This window comes from Trachinotus anak, unplaced genomic scaffold, assembly GCF_046630095.1.
Source record: "Trachinotus anak isolate AG129_WGS33_773 ecotype Australia unplaced genomic scaffold, CSIRO_AGI_Tana_v1 ptg000004l, whole genome shotgun sequence".
Classification (NCBI taxonomy): domain Eukaryota; kingdom Metazoa; phylum Chordata; class Actinopteri; order Carangiformes; family Carangidae; genus Trachinotus; species Trachinotus anak.
In genome coordinates, this window is record NW_027273855.1 from 23,745,159 (window position 1) to 23,768,952 (window position 23,794).

The window sequence follows — 23,794 nt, forward strand, 5'->3', positions numbered from 1 at the left end:
GAATGAAACATAAAAATTCCTGGAGAGAAAGAGTCAAGAGAAAAGTTTGAGTTGACTTACAGTGACCAGCTGGCATGTGAGTATCAAGGAGAGGATAAGTCCACAGATCGATGTGGCCGGAGTGCCCATTTTCCACCAACCCAGCACAGGCTGCAAACGCCGGGGAAAAGGAAAAGCCGAGGTCCGTCGCTCCTCCTGGCCCCTGGAGCGGTGCGTCGCCTGCGCCTCTTTCACACTTTCCCTCTGTGTGGAGAAACCCGACTGCTCCTCTGCTTCCCACACGCCCGGTGGGACTTCATCAACAGGTAAAACGGATCCTTTTACGCGCTTGTGTGTGTGTGTGTGAGTGTGTGTGTGTTTTTTTTTTCTTTCCTGGAGGGGGAAGTAAAATATCGACCGGAGGGGGATCGAGACTCGCCTCTTCCACCGGTGCTCAGCGAAACTTAGGACTCGGTTGTGGGGGCTAAATGCAGTCCCGCAAAGTCACTGGGAAGTCCTGTGTGCAAAGAGAGAGGGAGGGAGAGAGAGAGAGAGGGAGAGAGAGAGAGAGAGAGAGAGCTGCCGAAAAAGTAAAAGGCGGAGTGGAATTCAGGGAGTGCTGAGAGGGAAGGCGGCTGGTCCCTGTGTGCGGGGCCGCCACCCAGTAGACCCATGTCTGCTGCGTGCATGGACGCACACTCCTCACATGTGACTGCTCCTGAGGAAAAATGCTGTTGTGGTATTATTATATCACTCCCACACAGACGCAAAGTCTCCCTGTGTTACTGAATACTGAGCTTACTGCAGCAGTGACAGAAGTATTTAGACATTTTACTTCAATCAGAGCAGCAGAGCTCTGAGTCCATTATGTAAAAGTACTGCATTTAAGATTACTCATTAATAAAAGTATTTGCTGCAAAATCTATCAAAAAGTAAAAGTAGTCATTTTGCAAAACGGCCCCTGTTGTCTTGATGTATAGACCATATAGGTGCATTTAATGTGATGGTGGAGCCGATTTTATATACTTTCATATACTGTAGGGGAGTTTATTCTATAGCAGTGCATCTTATTTTCTGCTTGAACTCTGCAATATATTCATCTGCAAAGTATTAAGCGACTATGTCTGTGAAGATTAAAGGTCATGGTATAAACCACATAAACCAGTAACTATAGCATAGGGAATAAATGTAGCAGCAAGAAAATATCTACCTCTGAAATGTATAGGATTAGAAATATAACCTGAAGTGGAAGAACTCAAGTAAAGTACATGTAAGTCATACAGTACTTCAGTAGATGTACTTAGTTAATTTCCCCCAGTGGTTACAGACTGTATGTCACTGCATTGCCGTAGTGGAATTAGTATTCAGACGGTAAAAGTAATAAAATGATGTAAAAATACTCCATATCTTATCTAATTCTTACGTTACTATAAGTACTGAAGTATTATCAGCAAATGTTACTTTAAGTATCAACAGTAAAAGTAGTCATTATGCAGCAGATGCACAGACATGTAAAAGGTGGAGATGCCTTCAATTACTGTTTGGCAGTTTAATGCATCAGATCTTATTAATTTATGTTTTGTGTGTAAAACCCCAACCTGCAATGTCAGTAACTATAACTAACATAAATGCAGTAGAATAAAAAAGTATAAAGTAGCACAGAATTGAGATACTCATGAAAGTACAGAATTGTACTTGAGTATGATATTTTAGTTAAATTCCACCACTGCTGTACTGGTCATGTTACCCAACTGTCTGTTTATCAGCTAGCATGGGAGGGGTGGGGTAAAATGGTGCAGCCATATTGTCCTTTTCATGTTTGTAAAATATTCCCATAATAAAATTTTCAACAGGGGCTTTTATTATAGAAATATTTTAAGCATTTCAAGAATATCCTAGTATTGTATGTGTGACATAAGGATATAAGAGAATAAATATAAAAACTCATTCAGAATCATTAAATAAAAAAGACAAGATTTGATCAGAGATTTGTCATTTCTCTTTGATTGGGTAATAAGCCTGCTCCACACCTGTAGTGTACTTTTTATGCCCTCAGGACATATTTTTCACAGGACTTAATGGCTCCTGAAACTATTCCTCTCACTCAGCATTTTACTTAAATAAATCAATGACAATGAAATTTTCTTATATAAAGTGTGTCATCACTAAAAGATTACAATTGTGGTAAATAGATCTACTGTTGCAGACCTTATTAAAATAGACGTCTCCAGCTAAACACTATACTTGAGCATTAAGCACCCTCTACTGGAGTTAGAGGGGGCATTACACCAAAGACTAACATGACTTCTCCATGCAGTGGATACAAAGGACCAACTCAAGCATCAAGTAAAAATAGAGACAAAATTAAGTGTCCCGTGTTGCTTTCCCATCAGAGGCACATCCTAAATATAACACAGCTGGGAAGTGTTTGTCAGGGCTGAAGTCGGTAGTTGTGTGGAGGGCCGCATGTTTGTGGCCATTCATGTAACTAGTGTAAAGAGCATACTGTATCACTCAGAGATGTGAGAGAACAGCTGTTACCCATTAAAAGCTGAACCCTGAATAGAAATGAAGAGGAGCTGCTCTCATTTGCTAACCAAAATAGGCTAAAAGGGAGATGAACATAACAGGCTTATCAAGCAGGCTGGACCGTTTTTACAGTCCACATTACAAAAGCTGTCATAAAAATTAAAGAATCACTTTAAACATATTGTTAGACACATAAAAATACTACTGTGATGTTTTCCTCAAAATCAAAAATTCTTACAAAACACAAATATTTCTTAATTTGAAATTACAGAATAAAAAAATAATTTTGGTTTCAAAAAGTTTTACAGCTAAACACTATATGTCTCCTCCTTGTTTGAAAAGTCCACTCTCAGTGTTTGTGCACTGGAGGCTTCAGGTTAAGCTTATGTACGTTGTATATTGGACCAAGACCAGCTTCCAAACTCGTTGTGATGTCATTATTGCCTCACATAGATGAGTGTTAAACTGAGATTTAAGGTGAGACAAACTCTGCCCATGCTTCATTCTGCACAGTACTGTAGTGCTCAAACATCCAATTTAAAATCCAATTTATACAGATATGCGTGGATAACATGAAATTCGGACTCAGCCAAGACATAAAGAGAAGACATATAATTATAGACGGATGTACCACAGGGTCCACAAGTAGGACAGTGGTGCTCGACCTGGAGGTAGGGACCGCTGCAACAAGCTGCAAAATGATCAATGAGCGAAAAAACATCCGCTACCTAAACTTCATCCTCTTTTTCAGATTTTTGTTGTGAATTACTAATTTTACTTCTCCACTTAAGCAAATTATTATTTTTTTATGTTGAACTGGTCACAACTGGCAGGCACATGCAAGGAGTAATGAGGGGTTGCATGCCGTTTTATTTTAAGGGTTGCCATTGCTGCAGAGTGTCCAATTATTCTTTCAATCTTCCAATCCTCATTATTTCGCTTTTGACCTATTCTGATGATAACGTATTTAAAGCCACAGATATAAACTATAGACTATATCTCAGTCTGAAAAAGAGCTGAGCAGAAACTTGCTCCTGTGCTCTTCAGACTATTCTTAAATACAGGACAAGGATCATTTCTGTTCTTTGATAGTGAATGCATACTGGAAGCATCTCACTGACCACAGTGGGGTGATTTAAGAGACTCCTCCCTTGCATCCTGTCAGCAGAGAAGTACTGGAAAAATCATGTCAAACATGTTTAGTAAAAAAAAATTGTATCTCCCCATTATTATAGGCCCAGTGTAAACCAGTGTAACATTCAACAAACTATTTAGGATACTTTGGTATCCTTGACTATATATGGACCAAATGTTCCGTGACTCACAAACACCATCTATAGGTGCTGGGAGTTTAGAGTAAAGTACATTACAGTTTAACTTGCATGTGCATAGTACATTATGCCCACTAAATCAATGCTTAGAACAAGATAATGTAATAGAAAAGTTACTTGTCTAATTTTCATCTGGCTTCCAGAGAGACCTAAGTGCTAACACAGCTGGGAAATTGAGATTTGTGCTGGGGTGAAGAGCTGAACAAAGTGTAAAAGCAAATAACCAAATCCAGAAGTTAGCTTCAGGCTTATTTAAGGCCTTTATCATCACTTCTGAGAGTCAACTTTATCAGACTGCAGCAGCCCTTTACTACACAAAGTTTAGGAGTGGTCATCAAGCTCAAGCCCAAATCTGATTGACTCCCAGTTCTGTTGCTGTGCTTGCACTCCATGTACACATTATTAGATGCATTCATGAGGTATGTCGGTGAAGATGTCAAATGACTCACTCTTACACAGGCCAACTTAGAGTAGCTGCAGCACAGTGTATGTTACCAAATGGAGCTGGGCTGTGCAGCTGCAAAAACAGCTGTGACAATGAGCGACAGATCAGCTAAAGAAGAGATGCTTCCACTCTCAGTGGGGACATTTGGAATCAGATACACATTAATGTGTACTGGAAGAGAACACATAGGAATCAGCCACCCCCTCTTTTATTTAACTGTAATATGTGGGTCATGTCTTTCCTTGTCTCCACCCAGACTAAATAGCTCAACAAAACACAATTTCATTAACAATAAGCGGTGCTATGTGTACCAAGACATTGTGACTATAAAAAAAACCTCACACCATAGCCAAATATTTCCTCTCCAAGATGAACCCCATCATTAAAAACTTCATTTCAAAAAATTGTCAAATGTTAAAAACACAGAAACGTGACAGATAAGTAAATTCATGAATCTTGCAAATGTGGTCAGACATAATCCCAAGAAATTACAATCAGGACCTATGGTGTGGAAATACATTGACTGAAAGTGCAAGTGAGTATAATCAAGCTGATCTTTGACCCAATGCTTGGATTTTAAAGTTTCCAGAGGAAGTTAAAGGAGCCAGGTATTTGCTTGCAGATTGTTTTGGCAGACTTCATTATTGAGATAAGCAGAGTCAAAAATCAGATGTGTCAATGCACAAAATAACTGGAATTACCGCCTCATGGTGGTATGCCTCTGCCAACCAGCCAAGTCGCAGGAAATATGGTCACAATTCCCCCTTCCTGAGTTACAGCATTGAATAATAGCTAGAAGTATTTTTGCAGAACATTATGATGTCACAGTGAAGTTGACCGTTGAGTGTTCAGATACAAAATGTCATCACTTCATAATTTTATCCTGTTAGACAGTTGTGTTAAATTTTGTCATAATTGCCGTATGGATTTGTTATGAGTTATGGTCAAAAACATGTTTTGTGAGGTCACAGTGACCTTCACCTATGACCTTTGACCACCAAATTCTAGTCACTCCATCTTTGAGTCCAAGTGGATGTTTGTGCCAAATCCGAAGAAATTCTATCAAGGGGATCTTGATTCAAGAGGCCAAAACAGTGTTTTGTGAGGACACAGTCAAAATTTAATCAATTCATCCTTGAGTCCAAGTGGACATTTGTGCCAAATTTGAAGGGATTCCCTTCAGCATATTGCATTATCGTGTTCGGGAGAATGGGACAGACAGGTGAAGACATAATGCTCTGGTGGCGAGGAGGGATAAAAAGTGCTAACAATCGTCAACAAGTCATTGGAAGCAGCTTTTTCTTTCTGAATATAGTCCAGTGTCTCAACGTAACAAGAGACAGACTGTGTCAAAACAAGCATTAGGAAGCAAGTCATGATGATCTATAGCTTTGACCTGCATCTGAAACATTGTGCTATCATTAACATACTCACGAGTGAATACAATGCTCTCTCACACACGCACACACACACACACACACACCTTCAAACACTAAAACAAACAGGGACAAGTTGAGTGGAAGACCAGAGTGTCACTCAGGGTGAGCAGCGTGGCCCTGGCATCCAGGTCATCACAGTTCAGACAGTTCATGCTGGATGACATCAGAATAGCACTAATTTATTATTCAATCCAAAGATTTGTTTAATAATGACTGTGTCCTCCACAGGCCCGAGTGAAGACAAGGCACCAGGAAAGGGACTGCAACTTACCAACAAACATATATGACCACACATTAGGTCTGACCAGTCATTTGGATCTTAACTTGATCTGAACTTGAGCAAGTAGTAACAGGATTTTATCATGTGTCAGTGGGTGAACTACATTTTAATAGTAGCATGTACTCCCAGGTATGAGTCAATCCCTCAAAGCTATATATTCTACTGCCTCCCATAATGCAACCTGATTTGTGAGATGATCCCTGCCTATTACATGATCATGTGTTTGAAACTGCACAACCCAAATAAACAACACAAATAAACTACTCACTCAGCGCAACAACAGTGAAGTGTGAGCAGAGAATGAGCTCAGGACACAGAACAAAGAAAACTCATGGCACCTGTGTGAGCTGCCCAGTCAGCACACCTGTGCCTGCCCCCCCCCCGTCACACTTCAACCCAGCAGTCATGTGACTCCACTTCCAACAGGATGTGCTCTTTAAGTAAAAATTAAAAATGAAATGCAGTAATCCACTTTGCAGTTTCATTGTCACGTTCTGTCACATTAAAATGAAAATTGAAAAGTTGCAGACAAGTAATTTTCAAAGACTTCACCTGCTCTACGGTGACAGTATTCAATTACAATAGGCAAACAGCACCCTCAGTCCATACGTTTACATTTACACGTCACTACGCTCTTTTAAGGTTAAAATGGAAAAGAAAATGCGATCTGTCACTCAGGGCAGGTCATCAGTTAGACTGTCACTTGTCACTGTGGCAGTGGCAGCAGCTTGTTTCACCGGTCTCTGTCCTGCACTGTGTTTTCTGTCAAAACAACTCACTGGAAATTACCACACGTAAGATTTAAAGAATTTGAAATGTATTCCAATTAGTGATAAGCTGCTAAGAGACAGGAGTCTGTGGGTGTCAGTGCACACGAGTGGGCTTAGGACTGACAGGGCATCAGTGACACAAAGATTTGCAGCATTTAGTGTCACTGGAAACTTTGTGATCTCCCACTATTGTGAGTTTCAACAATGTTTGATCACATAACAGGAGTTTGAGTTTGTCCAGTGTATATACATGAGGTGTAATATTGCACATTGTTTCCAAGAATAACTTTGCACATTGTTTTCATTAAGTATGTTGCTGCACATATGTCGAGCAGTACCATCTTCCTTAATCTTTCTCCTCAGCTCATTCTGCACCCGCTGCAGCTCCTCCTCGTTCCCCGACCTAAATGCACTCCTCTTCTCATTCAGCAGGGCCTTTACATCTGGAGTAACCCAGAGCTTTTTTGTTAGGAAACAACCCTTATTGTCTTGGTGGGTGCAGTGCTCTCTACACAAAAGGTGGTCAGTGATACACAGTGTTGTTAAGGCTCACAGAGAACATCCCAGTTGGTGGAGTCAAAACTGTATGCCGAGGTCTGGTGTTATAGCAGGGTTGTCTCCTGGTGGTGCTGCTAACAGGACGGACCCATACAAAGTCATAGGGAAAAGAAATCCAAGCCAGGCTGACGTTTGCCACAGTGTTGTAGCACAGGCTGTTTGTAGAAGACCCACTCCTTCAGAAACTTGTTGAGCAGATAAAGTTCTTGCCATCCTGTCGGCAGTGACGCTCGTAAACATTGTGTGAGCAGTGCAATTCAGAAAGGATGACTACAACATTGCATTTGAAAAAGCTTTACACCCATCACATGGGTTACAAGACTTCTGCACTGAAAAAAAAGGAAATGCCTGCACACTGACTCAAAAGCATTTTTATCCCGTTTTATCCCGTCAGATCTCCATCAGTCCACCACGCACTCAAATATTGCATTTGCCATATATCTTAGTATCTTACTAAGACAAAAATGTGGACCAGGAGCTTTCAGAGACCTCTAATCTGCACAAAAATGTTCTTTCATTATTTACTGTTATCTTCATAAAGATCTACTTGCACTTATGCACATTAAAACATTACCTCACTCTTTTTTCTGTATTGTTGCATTTGTTCTCTGCAGGCTGAATTATTTCTGTTTATGTGTTCATGTTGAACACATTTCCACTTGCATTAATCAGCTATTTGATGAGCTTTGTCCAGTCAAACCTTTTTTTTTAAACATCTCTACACATCTGACAAGTCAGTAAAATAAAACATTAAAATGAGCTAAACTGAAGTAATATTTAGTTATAATTTTGCGCCATGGCCACGTCACATTTGAGATATTTCAAGTAATGCAAGGACTTTTATACTTAATACACTGTATGTAGAAAACATACAACAACAGGCTAGCCATCATAAACTCATGCAAAACCAAAATCATACAGATTGATGTTACATGACAAACACATTAAAGTCACACTTGGTGTTTGCTCACTTGCTTTATTTATAAATTGGTTTTGTCAACATAAACTTTAAAATCTTAAAAAAAGTCATTGATATATATTTGTTGGTACTGTGAGATATTAATATTGTACATAAACATGTTATCTGTAGGACCTGTATTTCAAAGTACCTTGAAAGATAAGGTGAGATTTTCACATTGATTTATGATGTATTTCTTTCTAAACTTAGTGTAAATGATCACCGGCACTGTCAGATGTTTCAGTTGGTCTTCCACACCGAATTTGCAATCAAATGCTTCATTATACATAAAAGTGTAATTGTTGCAGAATTTGCCCTCTTTAGTGTCTTATTCAGCAGAACAGCATGGTCATTGTGTGTCCAGGTAACTGTATTGATTGTTAACAAATTACCTGCCCTGTTCTGTGTGGTTTATTCTGATCAGTAATATTTAATTTTCGGCAAGACGCACAACATTTCAAAGAGGAGGTTGGCACCAGTCAGCGCAGTGTTGCCTGGTAAGGAAAAGAAAAGTGTTGTAAATGTATATATATATATATATATATATATATATATATATTCATATTTTGATGAGAAGTAAGTTCAAGTAGCCTACCTGTGGTGTCATAGGGTGGAGACACCTCCACTAGATCACAACCGACAAGATTCAGACCACGACAGCCCCGGATAATTTCAACTCCCTAAATCAAACCAAGATAACAAAAATGTATGAATATTCATACTATAAACTACAATAAATGACTACAGCAAAAGGACATGTAAAGGCTCCGGTTTTAATGTAACCTTCACCGGTGTCTCATTTTGAGAAACTCTGCTAGTTTGAATAGCATCAGTAACAACCACTCTAATTCCCCTGTTAACATTTTCCTGTACTTTACACATGTGGAAGTGCTGGAGGAAGTTTTTCAATATGACAAGTAAGATCCATTTAAAAATCACAGAGGATAGTTTAGATGGATTAAAGTCTGTTGTATCATGTTTACCTGGATGGGTGTAAGTCCTGCTATCTCTGGTGTGCCTGTTCCAGGAGCAAAACCCGGGTCAAGAGCATCGATGTCGAAACTGAGGTAAACTGGGCCGCTGCCCATCTGAGCCCTGACCTCAGCCATCAGTGGTGCAAGAGATTTAAACCAACACTCTTCCACTTGGACCACACGGAAACCCTGCACAATATTCAAACAAGGAAGGTTTGTTCGAAGACAATATGCAAGATTATGACTGGCAAACATCACAGAATGACCTTATAGTATCTATTATTGACTGGTTCAGTGACTGTTTGACCGAGAGCTGATTTTTGGTATTTATTATGTTAGTGCACCTGACCAATAAATAGTCAGGCACAAAAAATCGCAGTTTTCTTGTCTTATTTAAGTAAATGTCAGTCAAAGAAAAACATTTGAAGACATAATCTTGAAACTGTGGAGGCTTTTTGTTTTTTACATTTGGCAAATTAATTGATAATTAAAAAATCATTGGTTACAGCCTTACATTCATTTAGTCATGACAACAGCACATGATATACAGGACAAGATGTTTCATACACTATGTACCACACCAGTGACGAGACATAATGACGCTTATTGACTGCTCGCTCATTAATTGGCTATGCAATAAAACCAGAGTGTTGGTATTTGTCTGTCACTGTATCTAAAAGAACTACAGTATTCTAGCAGAGTACCTGGGCCCGGCTCCATTCATATGAATCTGCAGAATACCCTGAACCCCGCAGGCCAATCTGGACCACTCTCTTACAGTCCAGTAGCCCTTCCTCCACACAACGTCTGAAAGGAGTCCCATGTCCAATCTTCTCCCCCAAGACCACATCACTGGTGTCAGCATGAGCATCCACGTGGACCAGACCCACCGGGCCATGCCTGATATCACAGAAAAGACAGAGTGAAGACACTAAGTATGTACGGGCAGACAATCTACCAACGATGTCCAGTCATGCAAAAGTCATACTGTTCATTAGGATATGGAGCGGAAAAATTAAATATCTGATTTACAGCTAAAATAATAATCAGTTAGTGACATTTTCAGAATTAATTAATTGTTTCAGTTGTTCGTTTTATCAACCAAAAATGCACTTAAATGTGCAGCACTTTTCATTTGATCTGCTGGTTGGACAAAACAAAGACATGTGAAGACTATTTTTATACTTTTCAATGATTATATTGTTCGAGAAATAATCAACATATTAATCTTACTTACTTCTCAGCAACAGCCTGCAGGATTGGATATGCTATTGTATGATCGCCACCTGCAGACACCAAAACGTCCTTAACATCTGACCTTTGATCAAACATGCACGTCAGTACGCAAGGCTATTTAAGTGGCAAATGACTGCACAGACACGACAGAGTTTGCTTTTACTCATAGACCTGAGCTATCTTGATTATCTGTCTAGAAGCTGAACCAATCAATCACCGTTTTTCACCTAGTCAGTCTCACCCATAGTCAGAGGGATACATCCAGTCGCCAGGATCTTCCTGTAGGCCTCCCTGATGCGTTTGCAGGTGTCCTTCAGGTCATACACATTCACATTGACGTCCCCAATATCAGCCACCATAAGGGACTCATAAGGCGCTGCCCTGGTGCCACTGTTGAAAGCCCTCAGCATGGCAGACTCCACTCTGATCTGACGAGGACCAAACCTGTGGTGCAGGTGTTTAATATCAGCGCTTTCAAAATTTCACTCTGACTGTAAAAACTTGACTTCACCTTTTCCCTTCATCTTGTATTGCTTTATATTAATAACCTGTGACATTTATATGGCAGCTGTGGTTACTAATTACATTTCAGTTTTTTAAGATTTTACACACAAAACATATGGTGAGTTTATAAAACATAAAGCACTGTTATAGATGAAACAACCCAGCATTATAGAGAGCTGTTAAAATTAGCTTCACTTTCTCAACATCAGAATGCTGCTGACATGAATGCATCAGCACTGACATGCAGGACTGCTTCTATCAGAGGGTTTTAACAGCAATACTTCTCTCACCACTGTAACCACAGATGAAGTAATGGAGTAATGCTGCATCATGACTGCACGTTTAAGGCAGCAACAGGCCCACACTGGGACACAGCAGCTGTAAAGAAGATCAGCACCTTGCTCCAGGTCGGTTGGAGGTCCCGGTGTCTATCGGGACGCCGACAAACGCCGCGTCCAGCCCGTCCGCTGTCTCCTGGTGGGGTAATTTGGCCATGGTGGGGATCCCCGAGACCCGAGCAACAAACTCAGCGCTGGGTGGCACATTGAAGCCTTTCCCTGAGCACTTTCTGCTCAGATCAGAGGGTGAAAGCCGTCTGTCGCTGCAGAGACACGCAGCTTGTCGCGGCCGCGCAGAGAAAAGCTCCGTCGCTGCGCAACACGGTGACATAAAAGTGCGAGTTGCATTTAAGTTTCTCCAAAATGAAAACATACTTGCTGCGTTATGGAGGTCTGTGAGTTGTTTGACGGACTTGCACTGCTACTTTAAGTGTTTCCCTATAAGCTCGTACAAATGACAATGAGTACACCAGGTTAGTGTTGAAGGTGTCATGCAGTGTCCACGCGTCGCTGTGTTGACTGCAACACGTCTCGATAGTTCATTAAACGCCACACAGAATAATATCAACCTGCCTGAGGTAGTAATCTGTTTCATTCTTGTCTGGCGTTTGTGGCTTTCAAAGTTTCGACGTGGTTGTGAACCTGAAGGCAGCATGAGTCCACAGAACAGTGAGGGCGTGTGGGAGTGACAGTCTGTGGAAAGCTGACCTAAAAAAAAAAAAAAAAAAAAGCAGAGGTTGGTGTATTAACCACAGACTGTATAAACAGATGATTGTCACACAGGACATACAATATAATATGATTATATAGCTGTTCACAAATATTGTACATTAATAAATATCTAAAATATACTTATCTTATAGCTGTGAATATGCTTATGAATACTAAATGTGCAGAATAATAAAGTTTTACCTTACTGAGTCTAAAGTATAGATACTAATTTACCAGTTTGTAATTTGACTTCAGTAACTTTAATATGCATGTGACACAAAGTCAAGATGAATAGATGGTGGGAGCTATTTGTACGTTTTGCCAGCCAACATTAGAGTAATAATAACAATAAGAAGCATTTTAGTGTTTGATTCAATTTGTTTTGCTTTAAAGCCTAATTCATTGGTTGAAATGTAATAGAAGCAAACAGAAACTGTAAACTCATGTTATCTATAGGACGTGTATTTCAAATGAGCCTGAAAGATAAGGTGAATATATCATATTGGTTTATGATTGATTTCTTTTTCAAGTGAGCGTAAATGATATCTGGCACTGTCAGATGATTCAGTTGGTCTTCACCACTGCACTCATCATGGTTGTAATCAAATGCTTTATTGATTAAAACATGAAATAAAATAAAAATGTCCCTTTACTTGAGTACTTCATCTTGTAATTATACTGTATGACATGTATATGGCAGCTGTGGTTAATAACATTTCAGATGAAGATTTTACACACAAAGCATATGGTCAGTTTATAAAATATGAGGCACTGTTATAGATGAAACAACCCAGCATTATAGAGAGCTGTTCAAATTAGCTTCACAATCAAAATGCTGCTTAGATAAATGCATCAGTGCTGATATTCCTAACTATAACACTGAATGGTGAGATTCAGCATCATGATAAGTGAATGATTGATGCTTAACAGAGGTTTTAATATTTCCATTCATACTTACATCCCCACTGATTAACCATTAAGCGCTTGTGTACCTGAATCTGTTCTCCTTATGAGCTCAACTGCAGTTTCAGTTCATCATTTGAAAATAATATCTCAATGCTGGTGAAACTGTGGAAATGGATGATATACTGTCACCACAAATTAAACGGAGGTGTAATTTAAGAGGGATGTATGATGAAGGCAGCAACAGGCCCACACTCAGACACAGCAGCTGCGAGGAGGGTCCGCTCCATGGTGGGATCTGCACATTGAAGCGTTTCCCTGAGCACTTTCTGTTGGGATTCATGCAAAAAAAAAAACAAAAAAAAAAACCTCTGTCGCTGCAGAGAGAGAAAGTTTGTCGCCGCTGTGTAACAGCTACGGTAATAAAAGAGCGTGTTGCGTTCAAGTTTCCCCGAAATGAAAAGATACTTGCTGCAGAAGGAGCCCCGTGCGTTGTGGTGACACGGAGTTGGCTCTTCTACTGAAAGTGTTTCCTCATCAGCTCCTAACATCCTGTGTCTTGTTGGACATGGAGACTGGGGGAGGTTGTTACCTTTTTGCATTTCTCTCACTCAGGGATCATCAATACAATTTAAAGATGAGGAGGCTACACAGCCTGTGACATGTCATTCACAATATTCATTTGAATGAAACAATTCCCACCTTGCAACTGATATTAAAATATGTGTGTATATATGTTATGAATATGTGTAAATCACGTTTGTTGAAAGGGAACAGGAAAAAAAATGTAGGCAACAAGCCAATTTAAAAAGGCACAATACCAAACAAAGGATCCAGACCCAAGACCCTGTAAAACAGACTAAATAATAATGAATCAACATATCGTCCTGATGAGATTCGGGGGAGTTCAGGCTCTGGATGGGAAACAGTTACTGCGGCAGACGGGGAGGTTTTTGCGCACTTCACCTGCCATCCTCAGGAGGCAGAGAGGTGCGTCATCAGACCAGCTCCAGCCGCCGCGCACCTCAGACGCAAACACTCCCCAGACTTGTCTCATTACATTGCATAATATCGACAAGTCGTCATGGTAAGTACGACATCACATTTGATTTCTAACATTTATGTCTTCGTCTTTTGTTTCTAAATGCATCTAATCCATATTAAGAAGGAAGAGGAGGGGGGAGGAGGTCGTTTCTATGATATTACTCCAACCTTACCATTTCTAGTCTTGGTGTTTTCTTTAGCCTGTATGGATGTAAATCCATTGTTAAAATTCCTACAGTCAGACATACAGTTATAATTTATATAGTTATCAATAAGGGAGTGTTTTTTTTAGTTTTTGCAATCTAGTCTGACACATTCCTGCTCTGCAAACACCTAATCCTCTTCCCACATAACTCATCTAAATCAGCTTAGATACCAATGCTTGACCACTGGCTTCACACTAACTGTGTAACTAGTCACTAGTAAATACTGGATTTTCTGCTTCTTTATGCACATTTATGTACATAAATGTTTATATACATTTATATTAAATCAGTTCAGTGGCCATCAATTCAGTGATCATTTTATGTGAAATGATAAATCTCTCTGACTGTCTTTATGTGTTACATACAAGCAAGGCACCTATAATATTTCTATTTACCATAAAAAATATAGCTATAATAAAGAAGAAATGTAATTGCACATAACCTCGGTGCATGATTTTAATGTGGCTCTTTTAAAGAGACAGCACACTGCAACATGTCTGACCTAGATAATCCTCTCTGCCTTCAGTAATCCCATGCGCAGTAGGCACAGTCTTATGTCGCAGCAGAACATGGCCTGGCCACAGCGAAATAAATGACGGACTCAACTTCAGTTAGACATGTTCTCACAGAAAATAAACGATGTAAATAGTAGAGGCTCTTTCATGCAGGGTGGAGAGAATGAGCTGATACAGTTTGTGCTCACTTCTGACAGACAAAATAACAGTTGTGCCAATAATGACTTTAGGTTATCTTAAAAAGCACCTTCTGTTTTTAAAGAACCTGGCATCAAAGTTTGAAAGGCCTTATTGTTTCAGGTTTGCATGTGTTTCCTTCCTTCAGTCTGTTCTCTATGTCAGAAATGCATCTTAATCCAAATCTTCTTACTCTTCATCCCCCAGCGTGAGTGCATTTCCATCCATGTTGGTCAGGCTGGTGTCCAGATTGGCAATGCCTGCTGGGAGCTTTATTGCCTGGAACATGGGATCCAGCCGGACGGGCAGATGCCCAGTGACAAAGCCATCGGTGGAGGAGACGATTCCTTCAACACCTTCTTCAGTGAGACTGGAGCTGGAAAGCACGTCCCCAGAGCTGTGTTTGTCGACCTGGAGCCCACTGTCATCGGTAAACCCACAGAGATATAGATATCATGGTTCCATGTTGATTTCATTTGGTCAAACTTCATCATTTGTGACTGAATCTGTCTCTGCAGATGAGGTGCGCACTGGGACCTACCGCCAGCTGTTCCACCCTGAGCAGCTGATCACTGGTAAGGAGGATGCTGCCAACAACTACGCCCGTGGACACTACACCATCGGCAAAGAGATCATTGACCTGGTGCTGGACAGGATCCGCAAACTGGTGGGTAGCTTCATACCAGGAGGAGTTCATTTCTAAATTTGACTCAAAATATCAAAGTAAACCCTAAGACTGTATCTCGTGTGTTTGATCAGTGTGTCTCCCTCTCTGTCCTCAGGCTGACCAGTGCACTGGCCTTCAGGGCTTCCTGGTTTTCCACAGCTTCGGAGGTGGCACCGGCTCTGGTTTCACCTCCCTGCTGATGGAGCGTCTGTCCGTCGACTACGGCAAGAAGTCCAAGCTGGAGTTCTCCATCTACCCAGCTCCCCAGGTGTCCACCGCTGTGGTGGAGCCCTACAACTCCATCCTGACCACCCACACCACCCTAGAGCACTCTGACTGTGCCTTCATGGTAGATAACGAGGCCATCTACGATATCTGCCGTAGGAACCTCGATATCGAGCGTCCTACCTACACCAACCTGAACAGGTTGATCAGTCAGATTGTGTCCTCCATCACTGCTTCCCTTCGTTTCGATGGTGCCCTCAATGTTGATCTGACAGAGTTCCAGACCAACTTGGTGCCATACCCCCGTATCCACTTCCCTCTGGCCACCTACGCCCCAGTCATCTCTGCTGAGAAGGCGTACCATGAGCAGCTCTCAGTGGCCGAGATCACAAACGCCTGCTTCGAGCCAGCCAATCAGATGGTGAAATGTGACCCTCGCCACGGTAAATACATGGCTTGCTGCCTGTTGTACCGTGGTGATGTGGTGCCCAAAGATGTCAACGCTGCCATCGCCACCATCAAAACCAAGCGCTCCATCCAGTTTGTGGACTGGTGTCCCACTGGTTTCAAGGTTGGCATCAACTACCAGCCTCCCACTGTGGTTCCTGGTGGAGACCTGGCCAAGGTCCAGAGGGCTGTGTGCATGCTGAGCAACACCACTGCTATTGCAGAGGCCTGGGCTCGGCTTGACCACAAGTTCGACCTGATGTACGCTAAGCGTGCCTTCGTTCACTGGTATGTGGGTGAGGGTATGGAGGAGGGAGAGTTCTCCGAGGCCAGAGAGGACATGGCAGCTCTGGAGAAGGATTATGAGGAGGTCGGAGTCGACTCTATTGAGGGTGAGGGAGAGGAGGAAGGAGAGGAATATTAAAAGGGACAGTAAGGACAGTTAAAGAGGAAACAATCGACCAGTGTGTTCCTAAATACATTCCAAACAGAAATGTTTGTCTTAATTACCAATTAAACCACATTCAGAGTAAAATCATAAAAATACCGGTATGACTCTGTCCTAAATAAAGTTCCTGTAACATAAAGCTGTTTGTGTGTCATTTATGAAACCTTTTTTTACTTAATGTTTTGGTGAATGCTGACAAATGAGCCATTAGTTGCAGGTAATTTCTCTAGCATAACATTGAATTACTAAATCCTATCTAGCCCTCAGATGTCATCAGACAAGAAAACTGTAAAAATAAGTTTGAGAAATATCTGTAAATCAATAAACATCATACACGACATGTCAAGTTTTGCAGAATACATACAGAACTCACTATGTTTGAGATTCTACCTTTTTTTTAAGTATTTGTAATTAAAAACTAGTCAGCACATTAAATCAGTGGCTTCAATATTCAAGATTTATGTATATTAAATCTTGTATATTATGTATATTATGTATATTAAAATTCAAGCCTGTAATTTGTTGCTAGGTTGTCTTACTGTGTATGTAATCAACTCTGACTACAAATTCAAATTCACTGAACTTGCAGAAATTTTGAAACAAGAAGAGAGGTCAATACACAAGAGGAATGATTTGTACAATCAATTCAGAGCTCTTTTCAGAGAGATACCTTTATTCTGAAACACGGCAGAAAAATCTACATATATCCAAAATATTTCTCACCATCTTTAGTATGAAAACATTTTACACACTCTTTATCTTGTATCCCTAATTGAGCACGTGATTATGTGAAATTTAAAGATGCTGAAATTGTAGACTTGATAACAGATGAAAGTGAAGTTTGAAAGGTTAAATTACTCTATTCAAATCGTTCAAATCAATTTAGCAGAATATAATTTCATACATAAGCTAGCAGCAAACAAACACCAGTAAGCTGTACCATAGGCTCTGAGCAAGTGCAAGCATGGACATAAAGTGCAAACCATGGGACTAAACACAAATTACCATCCATGAGGTCGGTCAATACCCTGCATGATCCACCCTATCCATCGTCGTCATTGTGATTACTAAGTAGTAACACGATGGGGAGGTTTTTACATGCAATACATTGAGCAGAGTAGGAGCATAAGTGATGGTTTGACTGGAAACCTCACACAGACACCCACTGGAAACCAGTTGTTTGATGACAGGGTGATGGACAAACAAGCAGTTTACCTGCCGCGTGTTACCTGTGAATATGTAATACTTAATGTCACCCTACACAGTAGAGTCTAACAACAAGTACAGTGTATTGTCAGTTTAATTTAAAACATCTGCATTGACCTTCACCTTTATAAGTCCATAACTTCTACAAAGGTTAATTTTCATCAGACACACAGGTAACAAAATGTGTGGGGTCTAGCAAATATTTAAAAAGTGCATTAGAGCTTATAAAGAAAACATTCACTCTTATAGCAGAATTACCAGTAGCCAGTGGCACCTTGCATTTCTGATATTATATTATATTTCAGACATATAGATATTTAATTAAGAAAACATAGGGATGCCAGGCTTACTTCTCCAACTACAGTAGCCTCTATTGTCCACGATGCACTGCAGCCAGAAGTCAGGCTGCATTTTGCATTAGGGGCACTAGTAAGACTTTGTTAATCTCCTGCTGATGGTGTAGTGATGCTGAGAGAAACAAGTTCATAGATTTTGTGAGAACTCATTCTGGGAAATGCAGATTAGCGTCTGTAGCAGCAGTACACAGCACTGGGTAAGGGTGGACCAGGAATCTCAAAAAGGCGAATTACACCATTTGACAATTCACAATAAATGCTGTAATACACTGACAGTCAGTGTTTTGCTCCTCTATGGAGCCATTAGATGTAAAGGCTCAAACTCAAAATGTTACAAGTATAATTGTTTTACTGAATATGAAAGCAGGTTTAGCCTCTAGCCTCCCAGTGTATTCATGTGAAGAACTCAAAGTTATGTGTTTGAGTGTATCTATGCAGACAGTATGCAGGCCTGACGCTGCTCTCGTCCATACAGCAGGAAGCCCACAGCCGTGCGCAGGTCCTCCAGGTCCAGGTTAGACAGAAAGCTCCTCTGTAGCTCTGCCTCCACCCTGTTCCCACTGGGTCCACTGCAGCCCTTCAGGAGAACCACAGCAGACTGGCACAGCAGCCAATCAGCCAGCTTTCTCATGCCCGCACTGTCCTGATTGGCCAGGGCCTTCATTCCCCAAAGGCTGAGATGAAGCATATTAGCTGCGACACGGGCACTGGGGCGCTGCAGAGTAAGAAAAACATCACTGTGTAGTGTTGTATCAAAGAGTTGCACAACAATTTACAACAGGAAGATATAGAGGAATAACATTACTGATTTTATTTTGAATGAGCCTGTGCTCATATTCACAATCAGCAAAATGCAATATAACAGAAGCTACTTATAGCCGTAAGCCCACAAAGAATTGTCATTTCTCCTCTTTGCAGACTGTTTTATCATTTTTAAGCTCACTGTTTTGGTTTCATTTGTGATTTCTGTGTATCTTGGCTGTTGCTGTAATGCTGCAATTTCCCATTACAATCAATAAAGTACTACCTATCTTAACAGATAAATACTAATGTTTATATGCCAGGTGTTTAAATAGGCAACTATTTGCTAACACAATCACCATATCAACTTTATAAGAAAATAATTCTGCAGATCAGTGTTGTGTTTAGCATGTTGCACTGCCCCCAAGTGGCTAAAAAAAGAATGAATCAATGAATGAAGGTCTAAGATGTTTTCATATCCATTAATAGTGATTAAATTGGGCTGAACATGACCAAAACCAGTGTAGCTTCTCACCAGAAAGAGAGAAATAGACACTGCTTCGATTACAGCATTTCAAATTGCTTAGATAATGTGATTTTAAGAGTTTTCCAGGAAGTGTAGGCACTCAGGTGAATCATATCAATCACTGACTGAGCACACAGGGTCCAAACAAATCCCCCACAACCGCCACTCTACCTTGCTTGGGCTCCTCCTGAGGAGTAGTCGGATCACTAACTGCACATCAGCTGGAACAGTGGAGGGCAGAACAGGAAGCTGCTTTTCCTGGTAACTCCGGCTCTCCAGTCCCACTGCTCGATAGAACGGGTTACGCTGGCCGAATATCTCGTAGGAGATGGCACCCACAGCCCAGGCATCTGCTTTGCTGTAGTCAATCACCACACCGCTTCCTGGAACTGCAGTGGCCACCTGTGGGCAAACATATCACGGAAAATTAATAAATATATAACGATAGTTATGGTTAATTGTGAAACTTCTATTTGTGTGAATCTGTATTTATCATGACTACTCAGTCCATTATATCTTTAACTGCAATCTGAGCTACTGCCCCCTCTGGTTATAATTATACAGGTAACAATTTCATGACACATGTATTGGTGACTGTCAGTTATATCATCCCCAAAATCCCATATCCCTTTTGGAAAGTTCCTTGTTTATTCCTTAGGATATATGACAGCTAAAACATGTGGAAACACATAATAATGCAAATTATTTTATTTATCTGTGTGTGTATAGGGGCCAATAAGAGATGACTCAGCAACTGTTGGACATTCTTCTTTTATGTAACAGTGAAGAGCTACTTAAGCCTACCTCAGGCGCCATAAGTGACGCATTCCCTCCTCTGTTGACCCACATGCTGTTAAAGGGCAGCTGTAGACTGGAGTCACTCTGAGCCAGGCAGCAGCCAAAGTCGGTAATCACCAAACGAGGGCAGCCATCTGCATGAAAGCAAAATTTTGACTGATAGAATCAAATCTCAAATTGACATAATCTGCATTTTTGTTTGATTTGGTCTCTTACTAATGTCATTCATTTCACCTGAGTCAAATTCCAGCAGCACGTTGTCTGATTTGAGATCTCTGTGAGCGATGCCCTGTCTGCACAGATGGTCCACCCCCTCAAGGAGCTGCAGCACCATCAGAGAGCCCTGCCTGCGGCCCGGTGTGGACACTTCCAGGTACTGTCGCAGCGTGCATTGATAGCTGAGGTACGGAGGAAGACAGGCTGGTTTATTTTCTGGTTTTCTTAAAGTTATCACCCTCACGGTTTTTAATACTATTTATGTCGGCATTTTCTCTGCAACAGTTAATGAATGAATTAACATTCTGTCATTACCTCTCCACAAAGTAGTTTCCATTTATAGTGGTAGAATCAGGATTCAAATCACACGCACAAGGGATTCACAGGAAATCCCAGGTGTTGTAAAGCACTGAAAGTTATTGTTCATCAAAATGCATCTACAAAATAAGACTAGTGTCGTTCTAGACATTTTTTGACAGTAGATCAGTTTTAAATATTGCAGGATGCATGGAGCATGAAGGAGCAGCCTCAGTGAAGAGCAGCAGGCTGAACACCTCCAGCTCCTCAGCATGATACCAACAACTTCCACTGTGCTCTGCTGATGTGTCGAAAAATACTTGTGCCATAAGCAACATGAAATTACATTGAAATTTCTCGTGACATGATGGGAAAAGACATTTATTGACTCACTTCTTTGTTAAAACAACATGAATTCGTTTGGCTTAAATTCAAATACAAGAAGTGTTTGCTGCTCCCAGAATTTAAAACGCTCTTGCTGTTACCTTCAATAACTATGGATGTCACCAAATCAACCAGGACTAAAATCTTGATAATATTTTAAAAATAAAGCTAGTGTCATCTGATTTAGAAGCACTATAATTGTCATCCTGTATGAGATTTGGTTGCAGGTCTTACTTCTTCATGACCAGGAAAAGAGTGCGATTGTTGCCCAGGCCGTCAGGGTTGAGCCTGGCTGGCAGCACATCTGGATACTCTTCCTGGGCACCTGGCAGCAGTGGAACATCTGCGGTGAAAGCCCGGTACACTCTGATCACATTGGGGTGCGCTGACACTCTTTTTGGCAGGACTCCAAACTCTCTGAATGTAGAAAGAGATGGGATCACAGCCACTCATGAACACCTTTCCTACACTGTGTTTATCGCTACAGCACTGAAAAAAAAGAGAATTCTTACCCATCCAGAGTAATTTGTTCTTTTTCCTGCTTTAAGGCCAGGGGGCCTGCAGGCACCAGCTCCTGTGACATGGATTTTAATATAGCCTCACTCGATGAACCTGCCTGCAAACAAATGAACCAGTCAGTACTGATGTGAGCCAGTTTTCCCACAGAGACCTGAAACCTAAAAATGAAATCTCTGTGAATCAGATCTGTTGTAGGATACCTACCCCAAAGTTCCACATCATCTTGATAGCCAGAGGGAAGTTTCTTAGCGAGCAGCAAGTCAGAGAGCAAGGCTTCTCTCCTTCCTCTTCATCCTCTTTCAGCTGCACAAGGGAGCACTTACTGTCTCTTTCCTTTGGAGGGGCAAACTGAGCTGCAGCCTCGTACACAGCTGCATTGGAGCCTTTCCCGATCTGGTTCCCAATAATGTAATCCTCCAGTTTATATCCAGAGGTGAATGGCTTGAGAGGGCTCTGGAACTTTTTCTTCCTGAACACAGCCTGCAGATTGGGATAATTGTTTTATAAGATGAGAAAGGTATCAGAGTGATTATCACATATATCATTTTTTGGCTTTTTATTATTTATCTATTTATTCATTTTTTATATTGTTTTTAAAAGTTTCCCTAATTGTCATTAAGGTCATTAAGTGTCATTTTTTTTCATTCCTATAGTTTTGAGAACTTTAATCCAGAAATATTTCTTAACACTTAATAACTTAGTTATAAATATATAATAACACATTATAACATAGCTGTAGATTTGTCATATCAGCAATGAATCTGGCTTATTTGACTGACATGTCTGTACTGCCAAATTCATCATTTCTTTTTTCTTTTAGCAAGCTTAACCAAGAGGCAACGACTACAAAGATGTCATCCTATTAGCTATAAGAAGAAAACAGACAGGATTTGTGTAAAGCCAGTGGATAAAGCAAATAAAAGCAAACTTTTATTATTAGAACAGTTCTCAACGAAGTTCTTGTTATTATAAAATAATACTTTGCTAGTGGTGGAAACAGGGATCAAATCCTTTACTTGAGTAAAAGTATTTATGCTGCATTATAAAACAAGTAGATCATAAGAAGTGTCTTGTTTTAAAATATTTATAGGTAAAAGTACACACGTTTTACCAGCAAAATATACAAAGTAGAACAATTATTAGACAAAATGTTAGTAAATACCTGACATAATTGTATTATTACTACTGATGTTATAACATGTAAGCAGCAATTTAGCGTTGTATTGGTGTATTTGGATATAATTTGAACTCCTTTTTACACTGTTGGGTAGTTATCATGTTATAAACTGATGTGTTTTGTGTGTAATAAGTTAATTAGCATGAAGTAACTAACTGTCAGATAAATACAGCCAATGGAATAAAAAGTACAATATGAAATTTAGTGTTGTGGAAGTATATAATGGCAAAAAATGAGGGTTCTCAAGTTAAGTACAAGTACCACAAAACTGTATTTAAGTACAGGACTTTATATTATAATAATTATAATAATTTATGTCGGATACCTGGATCTCCTGACATGTCGCCGCACTCTGTCTGTCATCCTCAAGCTGCTGTTCGATGAGCCCCACGCCGAGACCGAAAGCCAGAAACACGGCCCGGTTTCTCGGGGACCCGCCGGTGAGCCTCCTCCTGAAGCCGGCGGACTGGAGCTGGGCTGCCAGGCCCCGCAGAGAGGTGCGGTAGTAGCGGTACCGAGACGGCAGGAAAGCCTGAGGCTGAGCGGTGCGGACCGACGGGCCTACACGGAGACGGTCAGCTCGGAGCTTTGCTGCGAGTCGGCCGCCGGCTTTGAGGAGACCCACCTGGAAGACCGAGCGGCCCAACTCCAGCCCCCGGCTAATGGCGTGTTTCACAGACATAATTTACCCACAGAGGTAATTTATGCTGTTTGTAGAGTCCGGCTAGCGCAGGCCACACTTGAACTTCCTCTGACAGGGAAGGACACTGCGATGTAAACAAAACAACTGCTACTGAGCATGCGCGAGAATGACAGCCGACCTACTTACTCTCTCATGTCTATTCTGTTACTGTACAAAGAAATATAAGTTCAAGCTTATTTGTATGCTA

The 23,794-nt window shown here is 40.8% G+C and overlaps 4 protein-coding genes across 7 annotated transcripts in view; 1 reads left to right on the top strand and 3 right to left on the bottom strand.

The window, feature by feature from the left end:
- Nucleotides 1–917, bottom strand: part of hspg2 (heparan sulfate proteoglycan 2) — a 94,450-nt gene extending 93,533 nt beyond the window's left edge. For 2 of the 4 annotated variants that reach the window (XM_071477262.1, XM_071477261.1), the window contains exon 1: nt 61–914. In XM_071477262.1, the coding sequence (XP_071333363.1) occupies nt 61–129 (69 nt within the window). In that variant the 5' untranslated portion in view covers nt 130–914. Of the gene's footprint in view, nt 1–60 lie in introns of all 4 variants that reach the window. The other 2 variants (XM_071477259.1, XM_071477260.1) reach the window with 2 other exon arrangements.
- A 7,358-nt stretch (nt 918–8,275) lies between these two features.
- agmat (agmatinase (putative)) lies at nt 8,276–12,000 on the bottom strand. The gene is made up of 7 exons (XM_071477265.1): nt 11,401–12,000; nt 10,741–10,943; nt 10,501–10,549; nt 9,968–10,163; nt 9,273–9,452; nt 8,885–8,969; nt 8,276–8,783 (listed from the first exon to the last, which is right to left on the bottom strand). The coding sequence occupies exons 1-7, from the start codon at nt 11,712–11,714 to the stop codon at nt 8,710–8,712; spliced, it is 1,101 nt and encodes a 366-aa protein (XP_071333366.1). The 5' UTR covers nt 11,715–12,000; the 3' UTR covers nt 8,276–8,709.
- Nucleotides 12,001–13,786: 1,786 nt separating this feature from the next.
- Nucleotides 13,787–16,823, top strand: LOC139621053 (tubulin alpha-1B chain). Its single transcript, XM_071477264.1, has 4 exons — nt 13,787–14,042; nt 15,105–15,327; nt 15,416–15,564; nt 15,680–16,823. Exons 1-4 carry the CDS (start codon nt 14,040–14,042, stop codon nt 16,658–16,660), a joined length of 1,356 nt encoding a protein of 451 aa, XP_071333365.1. The 5' UTR covers nt 13,787–14,039; the 3' UTR covers nt 16,661–16,823.
- Nucleotides 16,824–17,337: 514 nt separating this feature from the next.
- pink1 (PTEN induced kinase 1) lies at nt 17,338–23,726 on the bottom strand. The gene is made up of 8 exons (XM_071477263.1): nt 23,230–23,726; nt 21,932–22,207; nt 21,721–21,824; nt 21,443–21,625; nt 20,546–20,709; nt 20,318–20,445; nt 19,685–19,915; nt 17,338–18,961 (listed from the first exon to the last, which is right to left on the bottom strand). Exons 1-8 carry the CDS (start codon nt 23,584–23,586, stop codon nt 18,677–18,679), a joined length of 1,728 nt encoding a protein of 575 aa, XP_071333364.1. The 5' UTR covers nt 23,587–23,726; the 3' UTR covers nt 17,338–18,676.
- Nucleotides 23,727–23,794: the final 68 nt, after the last annotated feature.